Source organism: Macrosteles quadrilineatus, unplaced genomic scaffold (assembly GCF_028750875.1).
Source record: "Macrosteles quadrilineatus isolate MER2022 unplaced genomic scaffold, UCM_ALF_1.0 Scaffold_6__1_contigs__length_79288215, whole genome shotgun sequence".
NCBI classification, from domain to species: domain Eukaryota; kingdom Metazoa; phylum Arthropoda; class Insecta; order Hemiptera; family Cicadellidae; genus Macrosteles; species Macrosteles quadrilineatus.
Window position 1 is genome coordinate 65,814,990 of NW_026542599.1, and position 22,717 is coordinate 65,837,706.

General features: G+C 37.4%; 1 protein-coding gene across 2 annotated transcripts in view; it reads right to left on the reverse strand.

Annotated features, from left to right (window-relative positions):
* LOC128997259 (crustapain-like) overlaps nt 1–22,717 on the reverse strand; it is a 133,218-nt gene that overhangs the window by 107,854 nt on the left and 2,647 nt on the right. For both annotated transcript variants that reach the window (XM_054422874.1, XM_054422873.1), the window contains exons 2-3: nt 1,746–1,846; nt 1,202–1,363 (exon numbers count right to left, since the gene is read on the reverse strand). In XM_054422874.1, coding sequence (XP_054278849.1) covers nt 1,202–1,363; nt 1,746–1,841 — 258 coding nt within the window. In that variant the 5' untranslated portion in view covers nt 1,842–1,846. The remainder of the gene's footprint in view (nt 1–1,201; nt 1,364–1,745; nt 1,847–22,717) is intronic.

Sequence of the window (22,717 nt, forward strand, 5' to 3'; positions counted from 1 at the left end):
AGCTTCTTGGTTACTATCTTGTAGCCGAGGCCCCACGGATCGTAATCGGCATCGTCCCTTAATTTCTCCCAGCAACTACGTTTTCTCCGGTTTGAGACTTCCTAGCCCCCTTGTAAGCATCAGGCTTCAGACGTCTATCTTCGGGTTCTCTGGCGCTGATAGCAAGACGTCTGGCTCTCAATTCTGCCCGACGCAATTCTGCGAACTCGGTTGTCCACGGGTACACAGGTCGCTTATCGCAATGGGATCTCCTGCAAGGCATTGACTCATCACAGGTGGAGACTATCAGCCTCATCAATGATGTAACTGATGTCTCTGCGTGAGCCACTCCAGATGCAGCAGGTACCACCGGCTCTCTCCGTAGTATGATTTCGGTGAATTTGGCCACGTCCAACTTTTTGGTGTTCCACCTAACGGGCACCTGCCGAAACACAGTAGCTTGTCTCTGATGATTATTCCGGACATCAAAAATGATGTACTGGTGGTCACTGGCGGTATAATCCTCCAGGACTCTCCAGGCTTGTATCCTCGGCAAGAACGACTCAGATACAAGAGTGATTTCTGGGATCGTCCCCCTCATTCCGGGACGCTGGAAAGTTGGTGTGTTGTTCTCGTTGATGACAACCAGTCTAGTCATGGCAGCAAAGTCTAGGATGACTTCCCCGGGAATTAGTGAGAGTCATTCCCCACTCTACAGCCCTAGCATTGAAATCCCCCGCCACGTCGACGTGCACGGTGGTATCGCGCACACACTCTTCCAGACGGTCTATCTTACCACGGAAGTCACGGGTAGTCTCGTTGGGGGTGAGGTATACACTAAAGTAAGTGTATATTTCATGTATTGTTCTATTTTATTTTTCAATTTAATTTGCAGGTGTTTGTCGTGCAGATAATATTTGAAGATGTTAATTTGCCTACCATTCCCCTTAAAAACACATAGGCTATAAGAAGAAAAAGGATATTGAACAAGGTAACAGTTTATTTTAATATATTTTTTTAATGTTTTTTTATTATCACCGTGTTCTGTAATGTTGTGAGCTTCAGTGGTCGCATTCTATCGTATAGTCCATTTTTATTATATCATCATTCTCATTATACCAAACCATTTCCATACGGTCGTACCATAGTCATAAGATCGTATGTGGTATTAATATACCTTATTACTAATGTAATTTAACCAAATGATATTATTACATCTCACCATGTCAGCGAACTTGTTGACTCCTACGGTGAAGGTAACTTCTCCTCGCTCGTACTTCTTGTTGTGTTTACGGATGTACTTGAGATTTTTCATGAACATTTTCTTACTATATTTCTCCGTAGGTTCGTATCCTTCATTTTTGTACGTTTTATTATATTCGATCTGAAGATGAACATTATTCGTTTCACTGATTTATGAATATACTGTCATTGACTTATTGAAAGCTATATAAACAACTTTTAAAACTGAATAAATCCATTTGGTGATACTTATAAACGCTTGATTTTGTATCCAAAGTTGTATGTTTAGATTAATTTAAATTTATGCTTCATCCACAACTTCACTTCACAACTCAAGTTTACTCAAACATTTTTCTATACTTAATATCTCTGACGTAAACACAAACAATGAAATAAAATTCCTTTAAAGTTGAGCTAATTTTTATGTCAAAGTTTGTCATTTTGTGGCCATGTGATCACAAGAAAAAACCCTTTTTTAATTTTGTTTCAGAAGCAATAAACCTTTTTTTATGAAGATGCCTTACCTTAAATAGTTCCCATTGGGCCTCGTCCTCCTCGGAGTAGGCGATGCATCCCAAGTAATCCAAAGCAACAAGGGCCAACAATAGCAACAGCTTCATATTGACTACAAAGCAACATTGGAATAATAAACAACAATTTTGGAAAGTTTTAAAATGAAAGTTTAACGTAGCTGAAGTAATCTGCTGACAGATTCCATTAATGGAAATTACTGATTTCTGCCTCATATGTCCTAGTAACCTGCAGACTAAAAGACAGCTTTAATTGAATAATCTATCGAACATTTACTCTTTTTAACCGACTTCCCCACTACCAACAAAGGAGGAGGTTCTCAATTTGTTTGTGGCGATGTTTTTTTTTTCTATGTATGTTCACCAATTTCTCTGTGATTCTTTTACCGATCAGTGTGGTTCCACCACCAAAATAACCAGGAGAATTTCTATTTGGTACCTTATATATTATGTTTAAGTATAATATTTGTTTCGGTGAAAAATTCTGAAAACCTTAAATATTCAACATTTGTTTTGTTTACATTTGTGCAGATTGTTTACATTTGTGCAGAGAAGGCAATAAATAATAATAACATTCCTACAGCTGTTAGTTGAAACCATTTCAATGAAGCTACAGACAATTCTTCATAAAACAGTTGCTTCACTGATCAATAAACTATTTCTTGCCATGGAGCCTTTGAATTACATTGAGAAAAATGCATTTTGTTTTGGTTACTATAAAAAATGTATTTTAACGTTTGACCTGATTTGTGTATACAGTAATTCTGTTATTAGTATTGAATACTGACTTACAAAAACATATATGTTTCAGTGAATAGCTGTATGATATTGACAAATAAAGGTGTATTGTGAAAACCAAAGCATTCGTAAAACAGGTCTAAATATAAATTAAATGCAATTATTCCTTACACGACCGAAGAAGTGTGACAGTGCATTATCGTCAATTGTCTTAAAAGTGATAAATATTTTAATTACTAAACATGCATTTGCAGATGTGGAATGTTTATTGGTATTCTCTACCCAGTTACTAGGCCTATATCATATCAATACTATTATGCCTGATTCGGAAAGTCCTAGGGGAAGATGATTTGCAATTTCGACTAGGCTATATCTTGATCAAACAAAACCACCTACATGGCTTGCACCACTTTTAGCTGAACCAATTTTTCATATACATATTTCATTTGCAGATGTGGAATGTTTATTAATATTCTCTACCCAGTTACTATATCATATCAATACTATTATGCCTGCTTTGGAAAGTCTTAGAGGAAGATGATTTGCAATTTCGACTAGGCTATATCTTGAGCAAACAAAACCCCCTACATGACTTACACCACTTTAAGCTGAACCAATCTTTTATATAATATTTTCCAAAGGTACTATACGTGTTAACGACCAATTTTCCACTTTTGAGGGATTTTTTAGTGCTGGTAGCTGAGGAATAACTTTCATTCCATAAGGCTTGAGACGTTACTGTATTTCTTTTTATAATGTAGAAGTACACCGATTGCAGGAAACGATGATGTCTGACATGTCAATGTATCTAGAAAAGACAATTAGTTTGTCATTAGGCCTAATGTAATGGACAACTCTTTCCTTCCTTAAGGAATATCTAAAAATGTTTATTTTCATACCCATTGATTATGTAACCTGAACAGGTGACTCAAGCAGTTTTAAAATAATGATTGTTCTGTGGAACTTTTGATTGTGTCAAACAGTTTTGCTTATCAAAAATCCTCAAGTATTAAATATATAAAAACTTATACAGTCACTAAAAATCATGAAATAATTTATTTTTGTAAAAAAATACAACCGACTTCAAACGCTCTAAAAAGAATGAAATAATTTCAATAAAGTAAACTTTTGTATTAGGCTTGCTCACGTATTTCAAGTCGGTGCGGCTTAAACTGCAAATATGATTGAAACTAAATATTGTGTGTATATTTTGAAAATTAATAAATTGTAGCTGGATAACTTAACATAAATATATAAAAAAAAACATACTGAACTGTTTTGTTTATATATTAAAGGAAATATCTTCTTGTATTTTATGTTTAGGCCTACTTCAGAATAAATGCATTATGAAAATAACACACACAAATGTTCTATATGAATAGGAAAATAATTTAGTTGGATTATGATAGGGAAAAGAAGCTAGTTTAGTATTAAAACGTTACTTTTCCAATTAAAAAACATTTAAATGCGTTATACGATTTTTAAAGATAATCGTTAACACCACTCTAATGCCGATCTCTGATTACGGTAATAAAATAACACTTAACGCATAACTATGAAAAAGACATGCAGATTAACACCTTTAGTTATAGATAGTCACCAGCAATATGGACACCCTCTTTCAATTTTGTATCAAAAATCATTATAGAGCCGCGCCGACTTAAAATACGTGAGCTTACCTAATACAAAAGTTTACTTTATTGAAATTATTTCATTCTTTTTAGAGCGTTTGAAGTTGGTTGTATTTTTTTACAAAAATAAATTATTAGTAATCTATAATCTCCTTACAAAAGTCTATAAGTATAAAAGAGTATGTTTCTTTGTATATTTATATATTTAGCAGTTTTTATAAACACTGATATTGCTGGACCGAGGGCCACAAAACATGGTACATAGGTGTAGAATTTCATGGAATATGTCTATACACCATCAATTTCGTGATAACGCTTTTTTCTTATTCTTATTCTTTTTACTTTTTTACTATCATTTTTGTAGCTATGGTTTTATTTGTCTCCTTAAAAATAGTGTTTGTTTTGTCTTGTAACATTTTCTGTTTGTGTTACCCAGGCAAATGATTTTAAATTCAATTTCGTTTCTTTGTCCTTGCCAAACAAGTTAAATTTAGATGGTTTTCATGGTTTTTCAAAGTTTGATTCTATTTAGTTGAGAAAAACGTAATTTATAAGCCTTTTAGAGTTTAGCAAGTTTTCAATGAGGTATGACATGGGAAGACAAGACATCAGAAGCAATCCGGCTCATCAATGCTGATTTTCACAGCATTTTTCAATGGTCTGTCATGAATGGCCTTGGATTGAATGTTGACAAGTGTGTAGTCATGCATACTGGACCAAACATTATGATACAGGAATTGAGTAAATCTGCTATAGAAATCACCCTTGATGGCATGAGATTGTCTGTTTGCAACACTGTCAACACACTTGGTGTTGTACTTGACAAAGACCTCTCTTTTTCTGACCATGTCACATCTGCATTCTGCAGTTCAACGTGCAGTGGGTAGACTGAGAGGTCTTAGCAGATTTAAAACTCTACTGCCAGAATATGCCAAAATGCAACTTATGCGGTCCTTCGTCCTCCCAGCCTTTACATATTGCTTTCCTGCATATGGTAGCAGCATCTCTAAGGAGGATATGGCAAGAGTTCAAAGAATTCAAAATTCTGCTATAAGGTTCATTTTTGGCCTAAACCGCTTTGGCCACGTGTCCTCCTTCCGAGATGCTGCAAAGCTCATCCCAATGGATGAAATATGCAGGGGGCTGACCTGCTGCCTGGTCCATAAAGTGCTCACGCTGGGAGAGCCTCAGTACCTCAGCGAGAGGCTTAAGTACAGGGGGGAGATCTGCCTGCGTGGTACTCGTTCCGACCGCAGGCTTCACTTTCCTAAAGTGAGGCTTGAGGTTGGAAGAAAGTAATTTTCTTATTTTGGCCCGCAGTTGAATAATGGCCTCCCTCAGGACATAAAGAGCTCCAAATCGTAGGCCTATGGCTCATTCAGGGCCGCAATGCAGAAAAACAAATGTAAATTGTAAATGTTTTTTCTTTGTAGTTTTTTTTTTATATTAAATTTTTGTATATATTAGGTTAGTTTAGTTTTAGTTTGACTTGAGTAAGTTTGAAAATCATGTATATGAAACTCGCTTGTAAATAAAGGCATTTTTATTTATTTATTTATGGGTAACCTGAAGTTCCACTGGCCTCAGACTTTGATTTGAGGCTTATTATGTTTTGGAAAAGTTTCCGGAATATTCTTTTCAACTTTTAAGGCCCTTCCAAGCAAATTTTAATTGTAACTTTCGGAATTATCAAAATAATACAAACGTGTTGTCACGCTGGCCTAGGAAGTTTTTCATATAATGTTAAAAGCTGTTTTTGAAGGTTTTTTCCTCTGTTTTAATGTAATTGTTTTGTAGTGTTCTTTTATTTTTGGCCACTTTTGACCCGGTAAATTAAAAACCAAGCGCGCGTGATTGTTTTGTTTTTTTACGATGGAGTGTGCGCGGGAATCAAGTGATCCCCCAAATAAGAATTTGTATAAAAAATGATCTTTTGATATTGAACTTTTAAAACCTTCGTAATGTCTATATTCATGTTCTTATATTGTTATGTCAATTTTATGATCCTATCATAATATGCTTTAATTGATTTGAGAGTAATAGTTTGAACCCTTAATTTCTCTCGACATGAATGTAATTATGGTGTTAAAAAGGGGAAACATTTTAGTTAAACAAGTTTTTATTGCAAACAAAAGTTATTTTAAATTTTGCAAAAGTATAATATTACTTTAAAACCATGGAAACGGTAAATAATTCATGAATTAATAAATTTCCTGATTTTGTAGAAAATACTGTAAAAAAATATAAAAATTCAAAAATCCATCCTTGATAACGTTTTTTTTTTTCAAACATCCTCGTCATATGGATGATTTAGAAGAACTTTTAATCACACTTCACAAATATTTTGTCCATAGAACATTGGTTCATTAAGGTTTTTTCAATTTAATTTGGTCTTGGCTTCTTTTTGTCCAAGACAGCCGGTTATCAATGCAGATGTGCCTTCGCACTGGAAGGCTAGATCAGTGGACAATTTGGTTTGACATTTTCACCCAATTGGTTTACATATCGATTTTTTGCAAACTTTCAATACTATAAAAATAATAATGATAAAGTTATAAAGTTATTATACTAATCATGTTAATAAAACTGAGACACTACTACGCGCGCGCGGGTATACTAGACCCCCTAATAAACACAGTACTGTACTGGTAACACATGAATGCGCGTGGAGGTATGCTAGACCCAGGATAGTGATTACAGAAATCCTTCCCGACAGACCACCGCCGCTCGAGCGAACACCATTACCGCAGCTATACGTTGTACAGCCATTGGTCTCGGTCTGTGTCTCGGTGGTGTAGTGGATAGGGCTAGGGGCTAATAATTTGAAGGTAGCCGGTTCGAAACCAACCGGAGGCATTTTTTGATTTGATTTTTTTCATTATCAGCAAGTTCAGTTGATTCGGTTAGGTTATGATAGTTTAATTTTATAATTAAAGAAATTAATAATTGATTTTGAAAATTTTATAGTCTAATTTTATGAACAGTACATATTTTTATTAGTAAACCTTCATTCGATATTTCCATTATCAGCAAGTTTGGTTAGTTTGGTTAGGTTATGACAGTTAAATTTAGTTCAATTTATATTTAGCCTACAAAACGATACGTTTTGACAGCGACAGTGATATAGATAACAATTTCCCGTGAACAGTTCAGCTATGCACGGTATGATGCATTCTGCACGGCACGGTGGTGGGTGGTGGTGGTCTGTCAGTAACGTCTCGTGTGATTACAGGTCAATGACTCATTAAAGACTATCAACCCTGTGGCCAGATTATAGCATTTGCTATTTTAGGCAGCTACTGTTATGCTCACCGGGGATGCCACCGTACTTGTAAATTATTATAAATTTGACGTACGTTAGGGTATGTTATACCCCCACGCGCGCGTTTAAGGGTTCTAGTTTTGTCTCAATTTGTGATATTTGCCAATTTCATATACTCATCCGTCCTACTAGCAATTTTAACCTAAAAAATTATATTTCCAATTTTGTACTGAGTTTATGTTTGATTAAAGGTCTTGTTTAACTAATTAAATATTTTTTGAATGTTTAAGAGCAGTTGAAGAAGAAGCTTTTTTTAAAATTTTATTTTTTTCAAAATATTTATGGTAGGCTTAACTTGGTGAAAAATATATAAAATGACAGTGAAAGGTGTAGGGACATTGGACTTGAGTTTTTACTAACAGAATTCTGGGTTTTGTTACTCAGGGCCTGAAAATACCGGGAAACGGAGAACTGGTGGCCCTAGCCCTAATCTGGGGTTGAACCCTTTTACGCTTCATTAGGCTTCAGTTCGCACACCAACTAGCTTCCCCCCCACAAGAATACCGCTCTCCCCAAAAATACCTTACCCTTTGGGTAAGAGAGAAGGATGACGTTGGGGTTACCTCCCGCTATCTTCGCGTCCCGCCACCTCCGTGTACCGCTACCTCCGAATTTCAGAGTGACCCCTATAATCCTCGGTTACTTCCTGCGTTAAGACTTTCCATCCAAACCTAACCTAACCTAACTTAACCTAACCTAACCTAACCTGACCTGACCTAACCTAACCTAACCCACGGGTTAAATTTTCATTAAATCTTCCATCCACGGGGCTTCGCAGCCGTGGATGTAATGACAGCTAACAACGCAGGCAGTGACGGGATTATAAGGGTCACTCAAGAATTCGGAGGTGGCGGGACAGATTTGGGTTCGGAGGTGGCGGAACGCGGAGATTGTGGGAGCACACGGACGTTGGTGGCCCTGTGGGGGAGGGTTGCAAAGGGCAATGGCTTTAGGGAGGAAACACTTCCATTAATTTCCCATAATTTGCCATTAATGTGTTTTTGGGCAACTGATTATAGTGACATTCCTAGAATAGAATACAATAATAGAATAATAGAATAGAATAATTCCTAGAATTCTTATGGGTGAGATATTAAGTTAGACAAAATATGTTGCAGCCAATTCTTTGGATCACTAGAGTAATAGCATAGAGACGATTCTGGAAATGAGCTAGCTATTTCCGTCTTAAACTTAAGCATGAGTAATATATGGACGGCTCAGGAAATACCAAATAGTTTCGAATAGTAGTTACCTAGCCTTTACATTTACATTTCCCTTATACTGATTAGTGAGAGTGTCTTTGGCTATAAAAACATCGCCTCGCTTTAACGGACCATTAAAAACCCAATTTTTCATACAGTTACCTAACAATGTAAATGTTCTCTCGCTGATTTGAGAAAGCAAATTGGTCAATTCGCTCATCAGTGATACAATGTTAACATTGTCTCGACACACTCGTGAACTGACCTCTAAGGTTTCCGGTCAACTCCCTGTGATTCTTTTCTTGTGGTAAATCAAAGACAATGTATACGCACCACCTTTACCAGATATCATAGTTGAGATCCAGTAACAATTTACCCATGCTATAGAAAGAATGCTGTTCTGATTGAAATTCATCTGTTACCGTCCTTATAATTCGAAACAAAATAGATCAACCCCCATTAATGTAAAATTTACTGTTGAAAAGTTAATTCAAGTTTTGTGATTTTACCCATTTAATATCATAGTTATTCTCATCACTTACACATGATAGAGGTTGATGACAAGCTAATGGGAGAAAGTATGAGTCGGGTTGCTGAAACGAGTATATTGTATAAGAAATAAAAATTATATTTAATGTACGTTTTAAATCATGAAAATAATTTGTACTAACCCTGTAAACTCTTTTAAATAGTTTTTAATGACCTATCTTGTTTGGTGTATATAACTATTGCATTGTTTGATGTATGCATGCAAAAATTAAATGCGCAATGCACTCTTTTAGGGGGGGAAATATGCAAGTAAAAAATTTACAATTTTTTCCCAAAACATACAACATAATATGTTTTATGTTCAATTAAAACATACAAATAAATAATGAAACATCATTAATAATTTGAAAATTGATTTATTTCTTCTGGCCTAGATTAGCAACCTAAACTTACTGCAGGTAAATTGAGTCGATATGTACATAAAGTATCAGTAGTTATGTTTATGCCTGCTCTAGCGCAGGGTAAGGGTGAGAGCCCTGAAGTGGGGTACAGCCCAGGAATGGGGTACAGTCCTGAAAAAGGCCCCGTCCCAGAACGAGTTACAGTCTAGGAATGGGGTAGAACAATCTAGTTGGTGCCAGACACCCATATAAAGTATGTTGTTCGCTTGAATTGTCAGTTGTGATGCAAGAATGTCAGTGAAGTGTGCTAATTAAGTAAGTTTGAATAGTCTAATAGGGCTCTGACTTATAAGAGGGGTCAAAGTTAATGTTTAATCAATAGTAGAAATAACTAAAACATGGTCCTAATTAGTATTTCACTATCTGGTTGAATGTGTGAAAATATTGTTCTCCAGTAGTTGTCACACATTGTTATACATCGTTGTACAATCATACATTGTCGTATTGTCATACATTATCGTACATAGTTGTACCAACATACATCGTCGTATTGTCATACATTGTTGTACATCGTCGTATTGTCGTACATCGTTGTACCATCATATATCGTCGCATTATCATACATCGTCGTACCATCATATATTGTCGTTTATTCATATGACAATATTATAAATTTGTAATATATTAAATTCTATTTCATACGCTTTTGTGTATTTTTATTTATTGTACGACATCATTCCTATAATTAAATGTTTATTAACTTAAACATTCAGAATATTAACACTAAGAATAACTTAGGTACTAATCAAAAACATATGTATAGCATTCTATTACTAATGTATATATACAAGAGATTCTACCCGCGAATTCACGAGTGTCCAGAAGCCACCATTAAATAAATTTCATCAACTTTTACTTTATATTTCATTTAAAGGGCCCAAGTTCGAGAAATTGTCATCTGAAAGGATGTTAAAAGCAGTGGAACCTTCATTCCTCCTTACGTTCTAAGGTAGCCGAGATGGGTACGGTTGTACCTATACTCGCCGCTCTCTTTTACGATGTCTACTTTATTAAATACTTTTCAATGAGTTAATATGCATTTTAGTGTTTGCACGCGATGACGTGTTTTGGTTAAAAAATATTGTTGGTTTTTTTGGTCGTGTTTCCGCGTTATCATCGTTTTCCTCGGAAAAAGAGCACCATTTCCGGAATCAGTGTTAAATTTCGAGTAGAATGAGAAAAAATTCTAAAATGGCGTGCAAAACCTAAAATGCATATTTACCTTTCAATGAAATGGCAACCTGTTAAAGATCGGTGACAACCTCTTGGAACGATGTTAATCTCATATTCATCGTGTTTCGAACACCTTTAATTACTCACTTGTATCAAACAGCTAGAAATTGCATCACTGTTCATTCACCGCACCTCTTTTAAAAACAGAAAAGTAAATAAAATAATAAGCAAACAAAAATTTAAACAAACAGACTATATTGTCAATTGCTTTGGCCAGCTGTCGTTCACTAAACTACCGGATACCGGCTACTTGTTTAAGCGTCACTCCCCCTGGGTTCCCCCAGGTACGAAAGGGGTTTTTGAAAGGGTTTTTAACACTTTTTCTGTTGACCTTTGGTGTTTTAATGTCTTTTATATTGGTTGGTGATTTTGTGTCAATAGCCATTGTGGAAGAGCTCATCTTTAATTTTGTTGATACATCCCCCGTTATATTTTGGTTGGATTCACCCATGATTCTAGAATTTGCTTCTACACTTTTATTGACTGTCTCAACAAGCACACATCTATCCTCATATGCAACCATTGTATAAGGTTCACTATTTATGTTGTACAACACTTTGGTTTTATTTTTAATTTGACTACCAACTTATACAGAGTTGTTGTCACTCATAGTGTAAACAATGGCATCTTCTACTTTTAACGTAGTGCCAATCTTACCTGTTTCTAAAATGGCAGCCTCAGAAGATGTTTTTACAATGGCTGCAAACACAGTTGATGTATGCAACAGGCTATATGAAATACCCTACCGCTAATGTTGGGTGGATAATACTTATATCCATTTCCCACAGACAGCTCTTTTCTTTACATTCCAAAAACTTAGTTATTTGTTGATTATATTGGGGTTTATTCTTTTGTTTGTTAGATACATTTCTAGCTAAATAGTCCAATATATCTTAGAATGGTAATTTGAGGTAATTTGGTCAATAAGATTCACTAGTTCATTTTTGTGTTTGTTACAATGGTTTAAGTTGAACGATAAATTCATTGAGGTTGTTGTATTTTAAAACGTGTTTACATTTACAAACATCATTTTTTATGAAATACTTGTTCAGACAATAGCTCTCCATATCAAGACAAACATTGTTGTGGGCACCAATATCTAGAGGGTATTTACTCAGGGGAGGTATAGAAGAGGCTACGATGACAGCTGTGGGCTTCTTATTAGCTGAGGGAACGCCATTACCGTAACAAAACGGATAATAGGCATCGGCCTCGGTGGTCTAATGGTTAGCGTGCTGGGCTGATATACTGTAGGTCCCGGGTTCGAATCCCGCTGGTAGCATTAACTTTTTGTCCAAGATGTTTTTATTATCAGCAAGTTTGGTTGGTTTGGTTCGGTTATTACAGTTTAATTTTATTATTAAGTCATTATAACATTTTAATTGAGCAATTTCTAGTTTTATTAACAGAATTATTTTTCCGATTACTAAACTTTTGTTATATTATTTCTTTATCAGCAAGTTTGGTTAGTTCGGTTAGGTCATGATAGTTTAATTTTATAATTAAAAAATAATAAAATTGAATTTGAGGCAATTATAATTTTATTTTATGAACAGAACTATTTTTGCGATTAGTAAACCTTCATTGCCAAAGTGCTCTCTACTACAGCGCTGTTCACGGAGGAATTTAGAACTAAATGCCTCATTCGTACCTCCCCTAAGTCAGACCCTATCTAGAGTTGGTACCAAACAAACAATGGCAGCACCGTCACTAGACATTCGGTGTCTGTTGACTTTAGACATGTGTAAAAATAATTCAGACAAGGTGTCAAATTATTTGCCATCATATTAAAAATAAAAATATTTAACTCTGTTGCTGTTTTATAAATGTTTTGGCCAGCTCTACGTGGTGATATTGGCTGCTTCAAAACATATGTACAAGGTAACATTTCTATAAAGAGAACGCACAATTGTACACAAACAAATGTTAAACCTTCAGTATAAGATTGCTATACAGCCATGTTCTTGATGTTGGGTTTAATAAGATGAACAGTTATAAAAACACTTCAATATCTTTGAATATGTCAAATAATTCTAAACTGTTAATGATTTATAATGTTTTTATGTAACAAAAACCGTCCGAAACCTACTGTGATCCAACATCCACTGGTCTCCTCTGATTGTGAGGGCTATTTCAGAATGTTCAAATGTTGTACTGTAAACTTTCGTATTGTAAAATTGTTATTATATAAAATCCTATACAAAACATCAGCCAGTGATAGTAAATATTAGTACTGGTTACCAAGTAACAGTGTGTATATTGCGAATTCTACTGTCTTGTGCATATTAAATTTTGAGATAAATAACGAAAATTCCATATTAGACAAACTAATATTTAATAATTCAGCTGGTATGTTCAGGAGTGTTTGTAAAAGGTGGTTGCTATGTTCTGGTGTGCTGGGTGTAAAAATGGCTAGTGTGTGCGACTCGACCCAAGGGCTGTTGCCACACTAGTCGGCCTACTGTTTCTGCCTGTCTGTCACGAAATGCACCAAGGTGTATTTTGACTGGCAGCACAAGGTGACAGTGGACACCGGTCAGTACACATTGGACATGACCATAAAACCTTTAACTTATTTAGTTTTATGATAGGTAAAATGTTTGTAATACCACTAACACTGGTACTTGTAGTATAAATTATGAAGAATGGACACAACCACATATTGTTACTCAGTACATTCTCATAGTCTGGCTTTTGACCTATGGCTTGAGGTGTTATTGACCGACAATATGTTGAGTTCATTTTGATTAATTTACTACAAATATTATACTCACACCAATATTAATAATAAGTTTATATATATATTAGTAACTGAATGCTATACATGTATATATTTGTATATATTTGATTAGTACCTAAGTTATTCTTAGGGTTATTATTCTGAATGTTTGTGTTAATAAAAATTTATCTATAGGATGGATGATGTACAAGTGCAATAAATAAAAATTAACAAAAATATATTAAATACAATTTAATATATTACAAATTTATAATATTGTCGTATGAATGTACGACAATATATGATGGTACGACGATGTATGATAATGCGACGATGTATGATGGTACAACGATGTACGACAATACGACGATGTACAACAATGTATGACAATACGACTATGTATGTTGGTACAACTATGTACGATAATGTATGACAATACGACAATGTATGATTGTACAACGATGTATACTAATGTATGACAACTGGCAAACAATATTTTCACAGTCAAATAAATTACTCAACCAGATAGCGAAAGAGTAATTAGGATCATGTTTTAGTTATTTATACTATTGATTAAACATTAACTTTGACCCCTCTTATAAGTCAGAGCCCTATTAGACTATACACACTTACTTAATTAGCTTACTTCACTGACATTGTTGCATCACAACTGACAATTCAAGCGAACAACATACTTTATATGGGTGTCTGGCTCCAATCTAGATTGTTCTATCCCATTCCTAGACTGTGCCCAATTTCAGGGCCTTGGGGCCGTACCCCATTCCTGGGCTGTACCTTACTTCAGGTATCTCACCCTCACCATGTGATAGAGCAGGCATAAACTTCTAGTAGCCTGCAATTAAGTTGTGGTTAGGAGGGCAAAGATACGTCACTTGGGGCGTTTTTCCCATAAGAATTACATGGTGGGCATTTTTAGCCACTTTTGTTTTTAATCCTGCCCACGGAGTATACACCCCTATAAATTTTATATGCAGGCAAACTCCATAAACATTCAAAATCCCCTTTCATTTCCACGTATATTTTCAAAATCAAGGACGTGACTGTGCGAGATTTGCACAAGAACTCGGGCGTGCTCCCGACCGTGGGCATGGGCAAGCTCCCGCTCCCGACCCATGGTCGTGCTTCTTGTCCCCAGTGGCAGCTCGTGATAGGGAGCAATGAATTGCCGCTCTTTTAGTATTGCTTCTCAAAATGAAGAAATCCATGAGTTCTGCCTCCTTAGGAACCCAAGCCATTTGACATACAATAAATCATCCTTCCTCATAATCTCCTTCTGTGACCATGACCTTAGTGTCGAAATGCATCAGTCATTAAAAATAATTTAAAAAGGGTACTATAGTGTATTATTTATTAATATACATATATATATATATACACACATATATATATATACACACACACATATATAAATATATATATATATATATATATATATATATATATATATATATATATATATTAATAAATAATACACCATAGTACCCTTTTTACTTTCTCCCCCTATACCATAGTATATGGAGAAAGTATTGTTTTCGTCAAAATTTTCGAGTTTGAGTTTTGAGTGGATATATTCGTTTTGGGTCCCCCTGGACCCAAAAAAATGGTTTTCGAAGTGATCTCTGTGTGTGTGTGTGTGTGTCTGTGTGTCTGGATGTGTACAGAGCTAGAGACTACACCTGTGGTCCGATTTCGATGAAATTTGGTATGTAGGTTCTAATCCATGGTATCTCCAGGCGTTTTTTTCATTTTTTTGAAATTTTGATTTTTAATGGGGATTTTCCCATAAAACCCCATAAAACCCGGAAAAATCGGATTTTCTCAAAAATGGCCCAAACGATTTTGATTAAAATTTAGTATGTTGTAGCCCTTTAAATTTTGAACAAAATGGTACAAATCCCATTTCTGTAAAAATTACGGTTCAAAAGTTATGGTAAATTATGTTATTTTCCCATAAAAACCACATAAAATAACGAAAAATAGGATTTTAGACAACAATCCAGTTTTGATTTAACATAGTAGGTTATGGTCCTTACAATTTTGATAGTTTTTTTTTCATTTTTTAGAAATTTTGATTTTAGATGGGGGTTTTCCCATAAAACCCCATAAAATAACGGAAAAATAGGATTTTCCCAAAAATGGCCCTAACGATTTTGATAAAAAATTTAGTATGTTATAGTCCTTCATATTCTAAACAAAATGGTACAAATCCCTTTTCTGTAAAAATTACGGTTCAAAAGTTATTGTACATTATTTTATTTCCCCATAAAAACCCCATAAAATAATGGAAAAATCGGATTTCCCAAAATTGGCTCGAACAATTTTGATAAAAATTTAGTATGTTATAGTCCTTTAAATTCTGAACAAGATTGTACAAATCCCATTTCCGTATATTTACTCTCACCGTTTACACATGATAAAGGTTGTTGACAAACTTATGGGAGAAAGTATGTGTCAGAATGCTGATACCGTTTATTTTAATTATTTTTAATGACTGATGCATTTCAACACTAAGGTCATTATGAAAGACTGTGACCATGACCTTAGTGTTGAAATGCATCAGTCATTAAAAATAATTAAAAAAAGGGTACTATGGTGTATTATTTATTAATATTAATTACAGTAGCCCTACACGTGAACAGTATCAAATATAATATATATATATATATATATATATATATATATATTTTTTAGGGAGAGGTGGGAAAATGCTTTTACGCACACTAGCCAGTCTGTAGTGTGAGACTCCTGAAATTATCAGACTACTCACTAAAAACCCCTCTACTCTGTTGGACACAGACCTGGAATTGTTTGTCACATTACTTCAAGTCAGGCCAACATGTGACCTAAGCACTCAGGGCTCGCACCGTTTCTGGCATTTAGATTCTTTATGACCTACACCGCATCCCGGTCAATGTCGAGCTTCTTGGTGCGGAGAATACCCTGGATGTAATATGACACACAGGTCCAATTGTCCTCACCGATTGTCATCATTGGTATGACCGTGTCCACCAACAGCAGTCCTACTAACTGTTGAGCCTCCAGGTGGGGCCTTTCCCAGCGCTGGCAGTGGAAAAAGTATGTTCCACGTCATCGAGAATGCCTGGGCAGTATATGCAATCGGGTGACATGGCCTTGCCCATCCTGAACAGGTATGACAGGAAAAATCCGTGTCCCGTCAGAAATTGGGTGAGGTAGAAGTCCACCTCTCCGTACCGCCGATTAAACCAAAGTTGGACTTGCTGTATCAGTCGCCTGGTCCAGCAAGGATGATGATGGGTCTCCGTGTCTCCTGTTCCCAGCCCTCCTGCCACAGCTGGTAGTTGCGGGTGCGTTCCTCTGTTCGTGCCTCGTCCTCTCCACGGTGCCGGTAAATTGCCTTTCGCTCTGCCTCCAAAGGTTTCACGGGGATGACTCCAGCAACAACCAGGATGGCGGGCTCGGACACTGTTTGGTAGGCAGATGATACCATCAGTGCTGTATGACGCTGCACTCTGGTGAGCCGCATCCTGTATGCCTCCTTATTTAGTGCGTCTGCCCACACCTCCGCACCGTACAAGAGTACGGACTGGACCGAAGACATTAACAGCCTTCTACGACTTGACCGAGGCCCTCCGACATTGTCCATCAACCGGCTAAGAGAAGAAACAACCCTAGCGGCCTTGTCCGCTGTACGAAAGATCTGATCCACCAGCTAAGCTTGCTGTCTACCATGTCCCCAAGATAATTGGCAGAACGATTGGTTTGAACCTCGACCTCTCCCACCCTCAACGCACGATGGTGTCAATCCGTTTTTTGTCAAAATCACGATCTCGGTTTTGCTCAAAGCAAGCGAAAGACCGTGGTCTGCCATCCATGCGTTTATGGCACGCATAACTCGGCTAAGCTTTAGCTGAGCCAGCTCAATGCTGCGTGCAGCTATCAAAGCTGCAACGTCGTCTGCGTACCCAACCAAAACAGTTTCCTCAGGCATTTCAGACCTCAGAAGGCTGTCATAAGTGACGTTCCAGAGGTCTGGCCCGAGTATGGAACATTGGGCAGCACAAGAAGTGACACTCATCGTCCGCGGGCCCTCCGCAGTGTCATACGTGAGGAGGTGAAACCGGAAATAATCCTCTATGATGCGCATGAGGTATGCCGGCACGTGGAAGGTGTTCTCCAGAGCGACCAGTATATCGTACAACCTCGCCGAATTAAATGCATTTCGCACATCGAGCGTTACGAGCTGCACAACCCTGAGAGAGTAGTGGTTAAAATCCTCAGCTCTCATCACGGGTTGCTTCACCTCCTCAATCGCATCAATAGTTGATCGCCCCATTCTGAATCCATACTGACGAGGGGAGAGGTCCCCCGAAGCAACCCTTCGGAGAGAGGGTTGCCCCTCAATCCTAACCAGGGATACCGGCTACTTGTTTAAGCGTCACTCCCCCTGGGTTCCCCCAGGTACGAAACCCAGAAGGACCATAGTGGAACGTCCTGACGCATTTAGTGCAAGCAACACTCGGGACCTATTCAATCCCTGACAAGCAGAACCCGCCATCAAAGCCAGGAAGAAAGGAACCACTAGCAAGCTGATAGGGGAAACCCCAACCACCTATTTACACCACTACCCGATCGAGGCCTTACCCAGTTGCTGGGAAACCAGAGGTGACCAAGGCGATAGATCCCTGAACACCCCCAGCGGGCTTGAACCCAGCACCCGATCTACTTCGTTTGCCCATCAAGCTCAACATCACTGCCAGGCCATCAGGGTTTCCCAAAAGGAGGCAGGAATAGAAGTGGGTCCCACCCGGATGAACCTATCCATCAAAGGTGGCGACACCCTTTGCTCAATTAAGGTGCCAGGGAGAACCCCACACACTCTAGATAACCATACCTTCCGGACTCAGAGACATGGATTGGCTGATGGAGTGCGCCCAGCCGTTGCCCTCACACTGCGGAAAGTTACTTTCTCCTAGAGTGTCCCCGTGAGCTTACGGGTACTTGCCCGATTTCACCTCCAGGAAAGGCTACGCTTATTGCACCGGTATCTTCTGCGAGGCATAAACTTACAGGCCGAGACAATCAGTTCCATCGTGGATGCAACTACTAAGGCCTCTGCGTGAGGCACGCCAGTTGCGGGTTGAACCACCGGTGTTCTTCGTAGGATAGCTCCATTGAATTTAGCCACGTCCAGTTTTTTAATGTTCTATCGAACGGGCAATTGACAAAACGCTGCCACTTGTCTCAGATGACCATCTAGGACGTCAAAAATTATGTACTGGTGGTCACTGGCCGTGTAATCCTCCAGGGATTTCCAGGATCTGATCCTTGGCAAAAGGGACTAATATGTAAGGGTAATGTCTGGGATCGTCCTCCGCATCCCAGGGCGGCGGAAAGTTGGCGTGTTGCCCTCATTCAGGACAACGAGTCCGGCTCTGGCAGCAAAGTCCAGAATGTACTTGCCCCGGGAGTTGGTGAGGGTCATTCCCCACTCTCTAGCATTAAAGTCCCTACCCACGACGACGTGTCCGGTGGTATCGCGCACGCTCTCTTCTAGGCGGTCTATCTTCTCACGAAAGTCACGGATGGCCTCGTTGGGAGTAAGGTAGACACTGAAGTAAGTGACATCCCGGCACCGAACCTAAACGAAACCTTGGCCATTCGTTTGACCCCGCACTTGTACTTAAGCTGCATTACGAGCCCAGAATGCAGCAGTACCAAGACTATCAGGGAACCATAAAGGTGGGTCCCTATCTCGATACTGGTACTGTTCGCTGCTTATGAGTGCGTCGACATCGTGTTCGAGGGCAAACTAACGGAGAAGTGTGTCAGCCGTCCTGGATCGCTCCAGATTGCACTGAAGGATTCTTATCTTCGTGGGAGGGATTTCGCTTGCTGTAGTGCAGTTTTAAATACACTACACTGCCCAGACCTAGCTATATGTTTTACGTGTTTGTCAGCGAGCCCATTTTCTTTGCAAAGGAAAGAAGGCATCGAAGGCAGTTATTGATGTGCAGATTTAGTAGTAGATAAAGTGTGATAGTGATTAAGATTTAGTTTGATAAAATTTTCAAAAATCATTTTCCATCGTCAGTTTAAATGTTTTTAACCCCCTTTGGTAAAATGGTTTTAAGGCTTCTGTAACCACCAACCCTGTCTTATTCTTTATTAGTGAAGCAGCATAAGTTTTTTTATAAAATGTATCTATTAATGTTAATATATATTTAATTTCAAAATAAAATTCCATGTTGATGGCCCCTGGATTACTTTATATGACTATAATAATGGTACTATACCTCGTCAAGTAATCCAAATGTTGTTTGAGGTTAACAACCTACATGTTTCGCCGTAAATACGGCATCGTCAGGGTTACAAAAACGAAGACATCGATGTCACACGCACACAATAAATACACGAATACGAACATTTAATTACGGAAAGACAAAGTAAACATTTAATTGACATTGATAGGCCTATCACACGCACACGACACGGACGGTCCCGGCCCAGGTAGTAGACTGCAGTGTCAGACTCCTTCCTCGTTGTTGTCCATTTTATCAGTAGGACAAAGGTCCGGTGGCCGGTTATTTTGGTGAATTAGCACATTGAAAATAGAGTGTGACTGGAACTGCAGTTTTTCGTTGAGGATATGTCCACTGGCAGTGTGTCGTGGTACAATTTGTAAATTTCAAACTCCTCTTACGTGTTTAGTTTACTACCTTTATTGCATTTATGTAGCACCTCAAGACCGTCATTAATCTCACTCATGTTATGGTTTAGGTCGATTAAATGCTGGGCAAACGCTGAATTTTGTTTGATTAATCGTGGTTTGGGCCTGTGTTCGTTGTAGCGATTGGCGAACCCACGACCTGTTTGCCCAACATATTGGCTCGGACAATCTTGGCATTTAATTTTGTAAACACCTGTCATTTCCATTTTATCTCTTGATCGGTCAATTTGTGACAGGGTGTTACGAGTACGGTTTGTAGTTTTGAATGTTAATTCGATTCCCTGCCTACGAAGCTCTTTGGATAGGCAATTTTGTAGTGTGTGGGAATATTCAATACATACGTACTTCGTCCTTTTGTTTGACCTCTCTATTACGGTGTTTGATAATAAGTCTGTCTACAAGCCCGCTATTATAGCCGTTGGATATGGCTATATGTTTGATGATATTGTATTCATTATTGTAATTTGTGGGACTTAAGGGGACCGTTAAAAGTCTGTGTACCATAGAGCTGTATGCTGCAATTTTTTGAGAATGTGGATGATATGAGGTTGCGTGAATGGTCTGAACTGAAAAAGTGGGTTTCCTGTAGATTTTATAATCGAATTTATTGTTAATTTTAGTTATGGTTAAATCTAGGAAATGTATTGCGTTGTCTTCTTCTGTTTCTAATGTGAACTTTAATCTCGGGGCTATTTTGTTTAGATAATTTAGAAGTAGATCCAACTGCCTTTTACTGCCATCAAACAAGACAATTGTATCATCAACATATCTATTGTATAATACTATTTTAGAATGATATTTGTTCTTGCCAGATAAAATGTACTCATTTTCAATGTAATTTAAGTGTATATTAGATAAAATTCCAGAGAGCGGGGAGCCCATTGTCAGACCATCAGTTTAAGAATAATATTTCCCATTAAATGCAAAATAGTTTTGCCTCAAAATCTCTCTTAACAGGTCAATAATCTCTTTTATTGCCTCTGGTAACATAGCTGATTTGTTTGTTAAGTTTGTTTGTATGATATCTATGGTTTTTTCTACGGGCACATTCGTGTATAAATTCACTATGTCGAATGAGGCAAGCAAATGATGGTTTTGTATGCGCCAATCTTTAGTTTTGTCAATTAAATCATAGGAATTCCTTAGGCTGTGGTTATTGTTTAGCACTATATTATCCTTTAGGATTCTTTCTAGTCGTTTAGCGATATTGTATGTGGGTGCGTTTGTGTAGTCGACTAGTGGCCTGATGGGAACACCTGTTTTATGAACTTTAGGAAGCCCCCGTAGTATTGGGGCTGATGGGTTCATGATACGTAGATAGCGGATATCGTTATCAGAGAATAACACTTTACTCGAATTTAGCCAGGTTATGTTTATCACGAAAATTAAAAGCAAAATACAAACAAAGCCCTAATTCTGCCAGTCTAACGATGTCACAAAAACACCAAATTAATGTTCTAAAAAACATAAGAAACAAATTGTCTGAACATGATGCTATGCTTTGCAAAGCCGACAAGGGTAATACCACTGTTATCATGTAAAAACAAGATTACATCGCTAAAGTTGATGAGTTTATCACTGCCAACGAAGTTATTGAACTAAAAAAAGACCCTACTAAAAATTATCAAACAAAAATCAAAACTCTGATAAATTCGAGTAAAGTGTGCTTTACTAAAAAACACACTATATTAGTTTCCTTGTAGCAGCAAACCTAGGTACTCGTTAAACCTAATGTTGTTAAAATATATTTAATTGAAAATCAATTCAGACAAATGGAAATTCGCTTAGTCGGCAGGTTTGCTGTGGTGGGGGTATTTTAATTTCAAATGCGTATATCTCAATACCGGGTTGAAATAGGCAAAACTATTAAAATGTAAGCCTACAAATTGGGTTACAACACTTGATTAAAAATAATTATCACCATTTGTTAAATAGTTTAAACAGTTTAATTTGTATGCCAACGCATAATAACATAATGTTGGTGTTGGTAAAGATTACAAACTCAATGCATTGCTTTATTGTTTTAAAATACTTATATCTCGAAAACAGCTTAAAATACAGCTTGAAAATAGTTAAAATTTCAGCCTACTACATGGGTGTCAACTATGGAAATCTATGCTAGAGAAAATTCTGGCAATAAATATATATTAACACTAGCTGTAACCCGCGGGCTTTGCCCCGTTTAACTTCCTCATTTTCAAGATTATCTCGTTCGCATGGCTCAATCACGTCCTGGTTGAAGTTTGTTCGCTACGCTCACTCACCTTTAGGTTGGAGCTCGTTCGCTGCGCTCACTTACCTTCAGGTTGCAAATTAGCTGTTGTCATAAATGTAAAAGAAATAATAGTGCTGCACCCTGTTGGTAATCCTTGTAACTTTAATGCTATTGAACATCATAGAACAGAACCAACTTGTTTAGTTGAAACAGCTGTTAAGATTCA